This window comes from Corylus avellana, chromosome 3 (assembly GCF_965113065.1).
Source record: "Corylus avellana chromosome 3, dhCorAvel1.hap1.2, whole genome shotgun sequence".
NCBI classification, from domain to species: domain Eukaryota; kingdom Viridiplantae; phylum Streptophyta; class Magnoliopsida; order Fagales; family Betulaceae; genus Corylus; species Corylus avellana.
The window spans coordinates 7,196,983-7,210,643 of record NC_142492.1 but is presented as its reverse complement, the minus strand read 5'-3'; the positions used below and the strand labels follow the sequence as shown (position 1 = coordinate 7,210,643).

Genomic DNA, 13,661 nt, shown 5'->3' with positions numbered 1-13,661 from the left:
ATTTATATGATTCGGCTTAACAAGCCTATATTCACTGGAAGAAACGACCCAGAGGAAATTCACTAACAAAAGATGAAGTATAAAAGGTAGTAGGGAGAAAATCACTCAAAGCCCAAAGTTTCAATACACTCAAATCTCATTCTCACACAAAAGAGAGAAAAACTAACACAAAGAAAGACACTCGTATCAGCCGTAGTGGAAGCAAACCACGAGCTTTGATACCAATTGTTGAGTGGTTTTCTCATTACTACCTTTTGTACTTCATCTTTTGTTAGTGAATTTTCATCGACTTGTCTCCGCTAGTGGATATAAGCTTGTTAAGCCAAACCACTTAAATCTTGGTGTCTTGTGTGATTGATTTATTTTTTATTCTGTTCTTTTCTGCTTCTTAGGGATCTCGAATATTTAATTCTGTGCACAACAGCTCTAATACAAGAAAACAAAATGTTTATGCACTTACATAAAGTAGGAGTGACAATTTGTGTTTATGTGTTGAATTCGGGTCATATGGAGATATAGTTATAAAACTATAGTCAACTCTAACTCGATCCATTTAATTAAACGGTCCAAACTTTTCAATTCTAACTTGTTAATTTTGTGTTTGATTTATGTTGAGTTCACATGCCATGTCAAAAATTGATAGCCTTAATGTTATCTGTCGGATTTGAATCATATCAAAGAACAAGTATAAGACCATATATTAGCCACTCATAACCTACTAATTTGATTAGAGAGGTTAGATTTATCAATTCTAACCCATTAGTTTCACACTAGGTTCTTACGTAATGTTAAAAATTGACAAACAACTATAAAGTTAGATTCATCAATTCTAAGCCATTAGTTTCGTATTAGATTCCTACATCATGTTAAAAATTGACAACTATAAAGTTAGATTCATCAATTCTAATCCATTAGTTTCATATTAGGCTCCTAAGTCATGTTAAAAATTGACAACTGTAGCATAATTCCGTTGCATGATCCTACAAGGAACATATTTCTACCACTACTATGGGCTCTGTTTTTCCACGAGATAATGATGTTTAGTGGAATGATGCGATCGCAAGAGTTAGCCATGCTTTGGATCTGACAGAATATCCCTATGCTAGAGACATCAAAAGGGCATCACATAAAGGGTTACGCATTACATATAACTTTTTCCAACCACTTTGGAGTGTTTACACCATCTAATAATTGATGTTTAGTGGAATCATATGGTCCTAAAGAGAGAGAGAGAGAGAGAGAGGGCATAAGTCGTGAGGCACGTGGTGAAGCCTTCCATGACTAAAACTTTGAAACCCAAATAGCCATTAATGCTTATCCACATGACATGAAGTTACCTAGCTTGCAAACCAAGGTTGACATGTCAAACAGGGCATTATTTTGGTATTTTAATTTGTCTCCCCTGTTAATTACCAATTATAAAGCAATATGACTTTGTAATTAAGTCCACCACTTAATTTAACCATATTAAAGGCCACTTTGTCAATTAATGTCTATCGAGACCGGCATCCGCTACAACCTAATGTGAGAGGCTACTCGTCTTGTCTTTCACTATTTGAGTTATTTGAATAATTGTCTAAATAATTACCACTTAAGACTCCGAACAACCTCTCGCATGCATATTACATGTTCAATGTTCATTGTTCATTGTATGGAATTTCCATCCACATCCACATATCCGTTTTATAACACGGATTTGTAGGCACTACACTTTTAATGATTAATAATTCCACGAAAGACAACATGAATGCGATTGAAGGACTATACAACTAGTGCAACTAGTTTTCTTGTATGACATTCGAGTGATATCATGGTTTGACGTAGATGCCACGGATGGATTCTTATCATTGTCCCTAGATAATGATTAAACTCTTTTTTTTTTTTTTTCTTTACTCTTTTATATATATATTCCATAATTGAGGTTTTAATTAGAGAGCATTGATTAAACTTTTTTGTTTTTTTTACCAGTCCTTAAACATTTTTTTATGAAAGGAAAATTAATTACAATATTACTATTTTGGGGCTTTATTTTACTAGGGGCCTTCTGCAACAGCCTTAATTGGCCTAATTAGCAGCCCATGTTCTTCACACCGATTGACATGTCCCATTTTAAATGGCTTGTCAAGTTAATCGCCTAAAAATATATTTAAAACACATCAATTAGCTGGTGTAAAATTAATGTAAAGAGAGCATTATTCTATTACCATACCAAACCACATGACCAATTTAACAACCTTTGTTCTTTGTTAAAATAATAATAATAATAATAATAATAATAATAATGTTATATGTTACACTCTCATCCTATTAGGTTGATGTGACTGTGCACATCAACCCTTGTATTAACCATTGTTAAAAAAGAAATCAAGGACCAAGGGACACTGTCATATCAGTCCAATAAAATGAGAGTGACATAAGGATGTAGTATTATAGTATATATAAGTATTATTTAACTACATATTAACACAATGTTTAATTATTGAGTAATGCTACTATTCTCACTAAATTTTTACACCAGTTTCACGTCGACTAATGTGACTTATTTAAAGTAGCTTTCCCTAACTTAAAATATATATATATATATATATATATATAAACTATTTAAAGCACGTCACATCAACCAAAATAAAACTGGTACAAAATTATAATGTGAAAAGTAACATTATTATACATTTACACTTAATTATTTTATTTAGTTATTACTCTTATATTCTTGAACATAAGAATTGCCGAGGATAAAACTAAATAAATAACAGCCGGGTCAAGTTGGCGGCCCAAAAAGGTAAAGAATCCAAAGTCATTGATTGACATTTATTTACAACCAAACAAGACCTTTGCTTTTCCTTTTTGTTGGCCTTATAAATATATGTGCCCCTTAAGATAATTAGCAGTATTAAAGTTGTAGTGTTTTGTATAACTATATAAGTCTATAACACAACCACAGAGGCAGAGCAACCGAAACACAGATAATCTGCGGACCACCACCAATACCTCCAATCATAACCAAAAAGCCCCTTTACTTTCTCTGCTTCAATCTGACTGAAACACACTCGTCATATTGAAGGCTCAGGGTATTTCTCTCTTTCTCTGCATATCTTTATCTGTTTGGTTTCATTTGCATCCTTTGCAATTTAATGCCCCTTCGATTTCCCAGACCATGATTTATTAGCCATGTTGTTTTTTTTCCATCATATTAAACCCTCTCAAATCCATTGATAGAAGAAAGAATGTTTTTTGGTTTTGTTTTTGGTTGTTTGCCGCATGGCTTTATGCTTATGGGTTTCGTGAGTTTTGGATTCTTCTGGTTATGGAGATAGATGACGACGTAGATCCTCGTGGATAAGTGGGTTTGTTTTTGTCTTAATGAGCGTGGTTGGAGGGTTTCCAAATTAACATATTTTTGCTTTCTCACAGATTGAGGAGGTATGCATGTGTATGTTGAATGCTTGATTTGTTGTCTGGGACTGGACTTGGTGATTATAATTAGCATTCCGTGCTTATGGGTCTTAAGTGAATCGTTGATTACTGCTTAGTTTTTGTTTCTGTTGTTGATACCACATGCCCATCTCTTAATTTCATTTACGGAGTCCATAATGCCCGTTAATAGAGGATCGTGGTTGTTTTTCTGTTTAGATCATGAAGTTCTGTGTGGAAGTTGCGAGTGCAACATGTGTGATTCTTAGTTTCCCTTCAAAAATGTTCAAACAAGTTAATCAAGGCTTCAGTTGAATCGATTTTCATTTATTATTGTTTAGACAGTTTTGTTTATGGTCTGAGAGTTTATTCTGCTTAAGCAATAAGTAGTGCTGATTAATTTTCTAATCTCAGGTTAAGGAATGGGTTTAACAGTCGACTTTAGAAATTAGAAGTACTTAAGATGGTCATTTTTGGATCTTTGAAGAAGTGGAGTTAGCTACAGATGTATGGGACCATTGATGGTCTTATTTAGGCTCTATGGAGTTCTGAAGTTACTATTTTGGTTAAAACAAATGCTTGGGTCTGTAGGTTTGGTGGTTTTTCTTCATATGCGTTGGTTCAAGAAAAGTCAGTGTTGTCAGTTGAAACCATTTAGTATATATTGGCAATAGCAAAGGTAATAGCTAATAGTAGCATGCACAGTTAGTGAATGACATTTTCTTGAATTTTTCTTTTCCAATTATTACTAGTTTATTTATGAGGAATTTCTGGAAGCTATGTGTTCGCGTGTAGCAAAATGGTGTGCCTCAAGTCAGCAGTAAAGACGTAAGGAACAGGACCACATAGTTGCAAAAAAGCCTGATAGAACAAGTAGAGGTGAAATCTAGAGTACCACTGGTTTTTTATTGGTTTTTCTATTACTGGAGCTAGGAATTTTGAATACTTGAAAGTTTAATAGCCAAGTCTGTGAAGGGAAGGGAAGAGAATAGTTATATGATTGATTTTTTTTTCCTTTTTCCTTTGATCTGTTGACACTGATTGAACTTGTGACTGTATGCTTTTATTGTTATATAAAAAATCACTTCAAGCTCTTTCTATTCCTAGATTTACAACTGTTGATGTGGTGAAGCATTCCAGCAGTGATCTTCAGCCGCCTTATGCCCACACTATGGGATATCACCCTAACTAGGCTGCTTGCTAGATTTGGTGCAATAGTGTGGAGAAAAGGGTGGACACCATTACTGCCTGCAATTGACCTTGATTGCTTCATTTGACTCCATGTGTATCAGGATTTGTGGGACCTAGCTGGTGGTGTTTTGAACCACTGATAGCTATTTGTTGGTGGCCTCTTAGAGCATTCATTTCCAGCTCAACAAAATAGCCAAAATGGTATTATATATTTCATATCTTATATTAGTAAAAAAATTTGCTCTATCATCACTCTAATAAAAAATTATTTTATCATCTCTCCTATAAAATAAAAAATCAGCCTCCTTCTCCCTCCTTTTATCAAAGTTATTTTGCATATTGGTAAAATTAATGTAGATCATAATAATTCTCCACCAATTTCGTTGAAATTGAGAGGACATAGAACCTTCGTTGCAATTGAGTGGACATATAACCTTCGTTGAAATTGTTCTCATAACCGAACATGTGTACTGCTTTTTTCAATAACCCAATATCCATGAACCGAATCAAAGTTTGTGGAGGGTTTTATTTATCTTGAATTCAAAGTTAAAGAAATATGAATGTTGGAGAAAGGATAGATAAAGAATATTAAAATGAAATAGTGAAAGTGAATAGCCAAATGCTGAGCTGGGTGTAGGTGCTTTGGAAAAGTGGGTAGCTAACATAGAAAAATGTGATTTTTTTAGCTAATATTTGCTGAGCTGGATGTAAATGCTCTTAGGATGTCACAGACTTGGTTAATAGATAAATGCTTTATGGATTAGAGATTATATTTTGGGTCTGATGTAGGGAATTTGTTGAAATTGCTGCTTTGTTGAGTATAAAGTACACTTCTGGAATGTAGGCTGCCCTTAGTACAACCACAAAGCAGCAGGTTAGGAATATGTAGAAGATCTGGGGCTTAGGACTAAGCATATGTAGGGATCTGAAATCAGATTTTAGTGGTGAATTTTGTGCAAATATAGTCTTTGTATGACGTTGCTCAATGATTTCTTTTCTTTTGTTGTTCGGAGCTCATTTTTAGGCTACTGTGAGATAGCCAATTGCTTATTAATGCAATTTATTTGTTCTTAGTAGATCTTCGTCTTAATTTACATTCTTAACTGTCTTGGATTCCCATCATTGTGCATAAGCTTTTTTCTAATGTAGTGTTCTGTACATTCACTATGCTGTATTCCAATGATGCAACATGTTATGACATCATTTTTATAGTTGTATGTAACAAAATAGCAGGCCTGCATAAACGTAAAAATATATCTGAAAAAGAATTCAAGTTTGTTATTGTTTGTTAATTTTCAGATGGAAGCACCAAATTCTGAACATGGTCATATAATTGAAGTCTCTGGAGATGTACCAGCAGTGGGAACAAGTCTGTCTGGGAGTAAGATTTGTGGGGAAGCAGCATGTGGATTTTCGGATGCAAAAACCAGTTCCAGAGATTCCATGGAACGGTCAGCATCCATGAGGAAGCTTTTGATGGCTGTTGTACTCTGTGTCATTTTCATGAGTGTAGAAGTTGCCGGAGGTATTAAAGCCAACAGTCTTGCAATTTTGACTGATGCAGCTCATCTGCTGTCTGATGTTGCTGCATTTGCAATTTCGCTGTTCTCACTCTGGGCAGCAGGATGGGAGGCAACTCCACGTCAGTCTTACGGTTTCTTCAGAATTGAAATATTGGGTGCTCTCGTTTCCATCCAAATGATATGGCTTCTTGCTGGAATCCTTGTTTATGAAGCCATTGCTAGAATTATTAATGATACCGGTGAGGTTCAGGGCTTTCTTATGTTTGTTGTTTCTGCATTTGGTTTAGTGGTCAATATTGCCATGGCTCTCTTGTTGGGACATGATCATGGTCATGGCCATGGCCATGGCCATGATCATGCACATGGTGGACATGATCATGGCCACGGTGATCATGGTCATAGCCATGGGGGTCATGATGAAATACATAACCATGGGATAACCATTACAACGCACCCTCTTCATCATAATCATCATCATGATCATCATCATGGGGGAAATTCCAAACATGATGAGCACCATCATGCTTACAAAGCAGATCTCACCGAGCCTCTGCTGAAGACATGCTGTGAAGGTGAAAAGCAGTCAGTCCATGGAGCTAAACAGAAGAAGCAGTGGAACATTAATGTACAAGGGGCTTATCTTCATGTACTTGGGGATTCCATTCAAAGTGTTGGGGTTATGATTGGTGGGGCAATCATATGGTATAAGCCTGAGTGGAAGATTATTGATGTGATATGCACCCTTGTATTTTCCGTGGTTGTGCTAGGCACAACAATCAGGATGCTGCGGAACATTCTGGAGGTTTTGATGGAGAGCACGCCTCGAGAAATTGATGCCACAAAGCTTGAGAAAGGTCTCTGTGAGATGGATGAGGTAGTTGCTATCCATGAGCTGCACATTTGGGCCATAACCGTGGGGAAAGTCTTATTGGCTTGCCATGTTATAATCAAGCCTGAGGCTGATGCTGACATGGTACTGGACAAGGTTATCGACTATATCCGAAGAGAGTACAACATCAGTCACGTGACTATTCAGATAGAGCGTCAGTAGATCCAGAGAGAGTAATCAATAATAGGTACAATGTTGCAATCGGGTGTCTTTCAACTATCAATTCTTTTCTATATGCGTGATCATGTCTGCTATATCTCTGGGGTCCTTTTTAGTAACAACATTTCTTATTTAGTGGATTTCTTCATGCTTTCACCTTTCTATGTTTGCCTCTGTAATCAGTTTTTGCTACGATGGATCTTTATTCTTTGGCAGGCATCAAAATTAAGAGCTGGTGCAATGACTGGTTAAATTGCTCATGAAGTAGGCATGGATGGATTGGGATCCCCTACAATCCCCGTGCCCGGATTGCAGGGGATTCCTGCAAGTGTGAGAGGTCCCTACTTGGGGAGGTGGACTCCATTTTGGGCCTCTCACAATTTTCTGTCCAATTGCTAGGGACAACAATTGTAGGGGATCTCAATCCTAAATTGATGAGGCTGTGGGCCTGTTGTTTTGTTTTTGATGTGGTGCCACTATTAATAGAGATGGTCTTGGCCTGCTCCCGTTGAGATGAGCAATAACTTTTGGGGGGTCAGTAAATAGGCGCTCTTTGTGCTGATTAGTATTGTAGTATGCAGTATGTAGTGGGTGCTCTGTAACAAAGTATAAAGGAGTATTGGAAGAGGTTCTATTTGCATGTTTATCTCTCATGCAGTACAATATCTGGGGGACTTTTTATTTGCCGATGTCTACTGATACAATCATAGAACATGTCATGACTAAAATGTTACATATTCTTGTACAACTCAACAACTGAAAAGTTATAAGCACGACATGCCACTTGAACACCAGAAAATCCTGCTTCTTTTGCCAAACTTTCGAGTTCTCTCTGTGTCCTCTCCTTTCTCTCCTGGTTTATATTCATCAGGAAGAAATACATCTGAGACAAGCTTTTATCAGCATCAGTAGTTGCAGGGGCTTCTGGGATCACCATATCTACCAGTATCACCTTCCCGTGGTCTGGTAGTGCTTCATAACAATTTCTCAGTATCTTCAGGCAATGTTTGTCGTCCCAACTGTGAAGTATCCACTGTCTCATTCATATCTCGTTGTCAGTTAAAACCTCTCCATAATGCACAACCAATGAATACTGATTATTTAAATGCTCAGGCAACAAATTACTGATTTATGTATTTTTGCTGTTCTCTGAATTATCATGGGAGATAGAAAGATCCAACTCTTAGAAAGAACTCAGTTTGTATCTACTTCATTTAATCAGTGTCTTTGAGAGGGACATGCAATATTTTAGCTAGTTTGATTATACTGAACTAACCTTCATGAAAATGGCATCTCCTTTAGGAATTGTTACAAACATGTCCCCTGCAACGTGCTCAATACCTGCCACAATAATTTCCCATGAATTAAGACAGAAAAGTAAATTAATTAATTTGAGACACACTTATGATCTAAAGAATTGCATTTTCCTAGTCAGAAAGGAGTTAATTATTTGAAGAAACCCCAATATTGAAATTCATACCAGGATAGGAAGGTGACTTTCCTATGACAGAAGGCAAGTCAAAGTTGACAGCATTAATGGTAGGGTACTTGGAGATGATCATGTTAAGGATGGTGGCGTCGCCTCCTCCGACATCAATCAGCGATTTCAGGCCTTCAAAACCCTTGTACTTCTCAAGAATGTTGTTCATTAACATTGGGTTAAAATCTTTCATTGAGCCCTTGAAAATTTCTCCGAATCTGGCATCCTTCCCCATGTACTCAATCGCTTTCATCCCATGAGCCTTGTCAAATGGTAGTCCTCCTTCCAGAACTGCATCTTTCAAATGGTACCTGTTGTGATATTTCCATTAAAAGTTATGCAAAGAAAAGAGAGAAAAGGGTGGTGGTGATGATGCATCGTCCATGACAAAGTAACGAGCTTTTGTTAACTTTGTAATATATACCAGATATTGGTGATGGCCTTGTCCTGTATCATGTCTAACAAGGGTGCCATTGATCCTCCATTCTGGTTCCGGACGAAGTACTTGGAGACGGGCGCCAAACCATAGAGCCTGAGAACGATGCCACCATGCTGGTGATCAGTGGAAGTAGAGCAGTTGAGGATGGAGTGGGTGGCCAGAAGGCGGAGCATACAATCAAGAAGTGAAGATGAGTCTGCGTTGCTGTGAGTGGGGATCTGGGAGGCTATTTGGGAAGAAGAGAGAAGGGCTCCTGGACCAGCTGTGTGTATGATCTCAAGCACACCAAGCTCTACTGCAGCTTTCAATACCATCGGCAACAGTGATGCGCTTGCAAGCTGCAGAGCATACTGGGAGAGATTCTCCTCCTCATCCTCTAATTCCTTGCTGGATGTTCCCATCTGGTTTGCCATGGAGTTGCAGATCAGAACTTGGCGTTCAAACAATTGCAGCTCTGACCTCCAACACAACTCTACAGAATATTCAACGTAGCTTTTCAAAGCTTGTGTGCGCAAATTGGACTTTACTTTTAAGTGGCGTCATGTGTAGTACCATGTTATTTGATTTCCATTAAATTCATCTCTTTTATTAAAATCAAAGCAATTATAAATTCTATATTAAGGCGTAGTGTTACCACATTGCTAAATGTGATCACCCAAAATACCGAAATTTCGATCATAAAAGAGCTCACACCTAAATGTATCAAAAGTGATACTCACTTTACATTTGAGTTCACATTATTCTCAAAATTGAAAGTCAATCGTGAGTTTAAGTTACTCAAGTAATAATAGTTTATAGAATAATAACACAACTAATCCAATTTAGTGCATTACAACCGCACCAACATATCACTTAAAAGTCTTCACTTTCATGATCAACATAAATTATCTTGATTTTTTATTTTTATATAATCAAGTAAGGGGAATGGGAGGAAATGGAGAATTGCAATAGGATAAAAAAGGAAAAGGGTGGGGAACTCAAATAATAGCCCAAAACAAATTAGAAAACGATGCAATACAAAGCAAAGTAGAACAAACAAATTAACAAGTGAAAATGGGTCAACCATCAAGGACGGTGGTTTAATAGCCTAAGAAAGTTCCCAAGTAATCAAGGTATGTATTAAGGCGTGGGTTTAAATCTCTGCAATGGAGAATCTTTACATATGTCTGACTAGTATTAGCTACCTTAGATTTCCATTAATACTCTAGTGAGGCTGGGTCAAACTATGGCTCAGTCGGACTTGAGAGAGCTCTGAGACTGGGTTAGGCTATGGCTCAGTTGGACTTAAGAGAGCGCATGCAGTTTTTACCGTCTAGGCCCCTCATGTGCAACTCCCAACGAATAGATGCTACTATGGTCATGCCCAAGTAGAATAGTCACAATTGGTCTTTCTAGTCAACCATCTTTGCTCATAAAAAATAAAAATAAAAAATAAAAAAAGGAAGTGAAAATGGCTCAAATGAATGACCCGCCCGCACCGTAGAAGGCTATATCTGGGTCCATAACAAACAAAATAGGCAAACACCAGCCAAAAGGAAAAGTCTTCCCCCCAAAAGATTAGCACCAACAGAGCAGGTGTACTAAATTTCACAAAAGAAAGCAACAGAGAAACAAAGGAAACAACTAAAAAACAGTAAAACAAACAGCAAAAACTCAAAACACCGGGGTAACGGTGGTAGAAGGCGCTTGATGGCCATGCGCCAATGCGTGGTACATTGATGGAGGTGCAGAGCTGGACGGCAGGGAGCAAAGTAGTCGATGGAGAGGCGCGGAGGAGGATCGGAGAGACGGAGATGAGTAGATCTGGTTTTGGAAGAACCAGATCCGTAAAAGCAGTCAAAACCGAGGATGATCACGATGGTGGGCTGCTGGAGGACGGAGAGGAGGCAAAGGACTATGGATCTGTGTAGGAGAGGAGATGGGGACGGAGAAAAAAAAAAAAGAAAAAAAAAAAGAGAAGAAATGGGGAAGGGAAGAGTACGGAAACAAGCTCAATTGCTCCTCCCTCAGAAAGCTCACGAGTGAGCAACTGTCTCCGAAGAGACATGAAGAAAAAATCATCCAAATGAGTTTTTCTCTCTTCAAAGTTCAAACAAGAGAGAGAAGCCTTTTTTTTTTTTTTTTTTTACATAAATTATCTTTTTTTCTTATTATTTTTTATTTTTTTAGCAAAAGAGTAGGTTGGAAAGATCTATTTGGTGACTATAGTAACACCTACTCGTTGAGAACTGCACAAAAAAGGCCTAGACGGTGAGAACCGCTGAGCTATAGCCTTATCCAACCCCACCGGGGCATTAATGAGAATTCAATATATGGAGATTCTTCATTACAGATATTCAAACCTACGCTCTAATACATGCATTAACCACCACCTTGATGGTCATAAATTATCTTGATTGATTTGTTTTTTAGTCATGTCCAAACAAATGGTTAGTTCAATTCCTGATTATAAAATAAAGTTCATAGGAGGGCATAAAGTATTATGACTTAAAAAACTATACATGCATAGATGTCACACGCGTGTATATAAAAGATACGTCAAATTAGTGTGCTAATAAATTTAAGAAGATAAACAACTTTATTAATAAATGGAAAATGTGGTAGAAATGAAATTGACTTTTTGATAATTAAATAAACATGTTGGTACTGACTCCAGCTCATGTCTAAACAGCAGAATATATAGATCAAGCACTAGATCAAGATGCTATGCTTTGAAGGTGTCTAAACAGCATTGGGTTGCAAGGCCTCTGTTCCAAAATCTCTCATAGTATTCTCCATATGTAAAATTTCTATACACTGCTGGCTGCTCATCGCTGATCAGCTCCTTGGCAGGCTCTATTACAGCATCAGGTGATGGACAGTAGAACGTTGGGATGGATATCCTCTCCCTGTTGCAGTTCACCACAGCCCGATGGAGCACACTCTTGTATCGATCGTTGCTTATAACCTGAATACAAAATGAAACATTAGCATCTTGAAAGTTTAAATTAGCTGGCTGCAATCCCCCATCTGGATTGCAGCCGGCTCGACTGCAATTGTGAGAGACTCAGGCCTAATTGTCTAAATATTTATTGCCAATCTCTTTGGGACCACTCACAATCACTTTGCCGGTTTACAGGGGCAACTGATTCATGGGTAGAGTAATTTTACCTGCATTTGGTCACCGATGTTGACAATGAAGGTATTTGGAATAGGATTAACGGCAATCCATTTGCCATTGTTTAAGACCTGCAATCCAGGAACATCATCCTGAAGAAGAATTGTGATTAGATTAGGGTCAGTATGGCCAGGCAATCCGTATGTAAGCTCTGGCTGCGGGCAGGGTGGATAGTAATTCAACGCCATATGTTGGGCATGTTTCCCTAAAGCCTTTCCAATGTAGTCTCTTTCTAGGCCTAAGCTCTCCGATATGGCCTCAAGCAGTCTCAGCACCAACCCTCTGACACTGGTGGAGTACTCACCCACCTCCTCCCTGTATAAAAACAATACAACAGCTGTAATCAGAATAATTGTTCAAATAATCATGATATTCTGAATTCAGACAATCTTAATTTCCATGCACCCTTTAAAATCACCCACCTAAAGGATGGAGGATTTGAAGGCCATTCGTGCACATAGTCCTCGAGAGGATAGCAATGGAGTCTCAAGAAATCCCTCCAGTTTGACACCTTTTCTGTCTTGACATTGAAACTAGTGGAAAGCCTGGTGGTTTTGGTAGGGTCATCTGAGTAATTCTTCAACCTCTCACTCTCTGGCAATTTGAAAAAGTCTCTTGATGTACGCGTGATTTTTTTGATCAATGACTCTGGTACTCCATGGTTTTTAATCTGAAAATTCATGTATTATTATAAGAAGAAGGTTCAATTCATATACATCATAAATCATGGTGCATGTAATCGTAAGATAAAATAATGGAGTAAGACGAACATATCCTATTGGTACCTGGAAGAAACCATTTTGTTGGCATGCTTCGCCAATCTGTTTGATAATTTCAGAGTGGTCGGAGCCGTGGAGGCCCTGTAGATCGATGAGGGGAATGGAGTCATCTGATGTCTGAACGTCGGAGAGATTTGGCCGGTCGGAGATTGGTCGGATGTAGTTTGAGGGAACATGGCTGACGCTTGATGCAAGGTCGGTTAACAATAGCTTAGTGGCGGCCATCTTTTGCTGATGCTAATCTGCCAATTTCTGTTCTCGGTTCTTGAGTTCTTAATTCCTGAGTTGTCGAAGCTGAGGGGATGCCTCCTCTATATATAGCAAATGGGTGGCGCAGCGGATGACATCACTTTCTTGGCTAGTCGTGACGACAGCAGAAATCCGCTGCGTCTTCAAAGAATTATTTTTGAAAGTTTCGGTCTAATGTATCCTCTCAATTCCAATGAAATCTAGAATCGTCTTTTCCATTTTTTTTTTTTAATTTCTTTTTTCTTTTCTTCGTTTTGAATGGGAGTGAAGTCGAACAAAGCATACATGAATATTTTCAAAGAAAATTTAAAAATTTAAAAATTTAAAAAAAAAAGTCTAGCAAACTTTAATTGATGTGTGAAAAAAAGTAAGAATGTTTGA

At 37.7% G+C, this 13,661-nt stretch overlaps 3 protein-coding genes across 5 annotated transcripts; 1 reads left to right on the top strand and 2 right to left on the bottom strand.

The window, feature by feature from the left end:
- The first annotated feature begins 2,904 nt into the window (after positions 1-2,904).
- Positions 2,905-7,888, top strand: LOC132173705 (F-box and associated interaction domains-containing protein). Of its 3 annotated transcripts, XM_059585281.2 has the most exons (4): positions 2,905-3,071; positions 4,707-4,806; positions 5,905-7,204; positions 7,393-7,888. In XM_059585281.2, the coding sequence occupies exons 2-3, from the start codon at positions 4,804-4,806 to the stop codon at positions 7,177-7,179; spliced, it is 1,278 nt and encodes a 425-aa protein (XP_059441264.2). In that variant the 5' UTR covers positions 2,905-3,071; positions 4,707-4,803; the 3' UTR covers positions 7,180-7,204; positions 7,393-7,888. The 3 variants fall into 3 exon arrangements, with proteins under 3 accessions (XP_059441264.2, XP_059441263.2, XP_059441266.2); XM_059585280.2 differs by lacking the exon at positions 7,393-7,888 and having other exon boundaries at positions 5,905-7,338; XM_059585283.2 differs by lacking the exons at positions 4,707-4,806; positions 7,393-7,888 and having other exon boundaries at positions 5,905-7,338.
- On the bottom strand, positions 7,780-10,356 carry LOC132173707 (O-methyltransferase family protein). The gene is made up of 4 exons (XM_059585284.2): positions 9,081-10,356; positions 8,657-8,967; positions 8,453-8,517; positions 7,780-8,209 (listed from the first exon to the last, which is right to left on the bottom strand). Exons 1-4 carry the CDS (start codon positions 9,506-9,508, stop codon positions 7,907-7,909), a joined length of 1,107 nt encoding a protein of 368 aa, XP_059441267.2. The 5' UTR covers positions 9,509-10,356; the 3' UTR covers positions 7,780-7,906.
- Positions 10,357-11,698: 1,342 nt separating this feature from the next.
- Positions 11,699-13,302, bottom strand: LOC132175629 (protein DMR6-LIKE OXYGENASE 2). Its single transcript, XM_059587629.2, has 4 exons — positions 13,038-13,302; positions 12,675-12,922; positions 12,246-12,567; positions 11,699-12,042 (listed from the first exon to the last, which is right to left on the bottom strand). The coding sequence occupies exons 1-4, from the start codon at positions 13,254-13,256 to the stop codon at positions 11,800-11,802; spliced, it is 1,032 nt and encodes a 343-aa protein (XP_059443612.2). The 5' UTR covers positions 13,257-13,302; the 3' UTR covers positions 11,699-11,799.
- Positions 13,303-13,661: the final 359 nt, after the last annotated feature.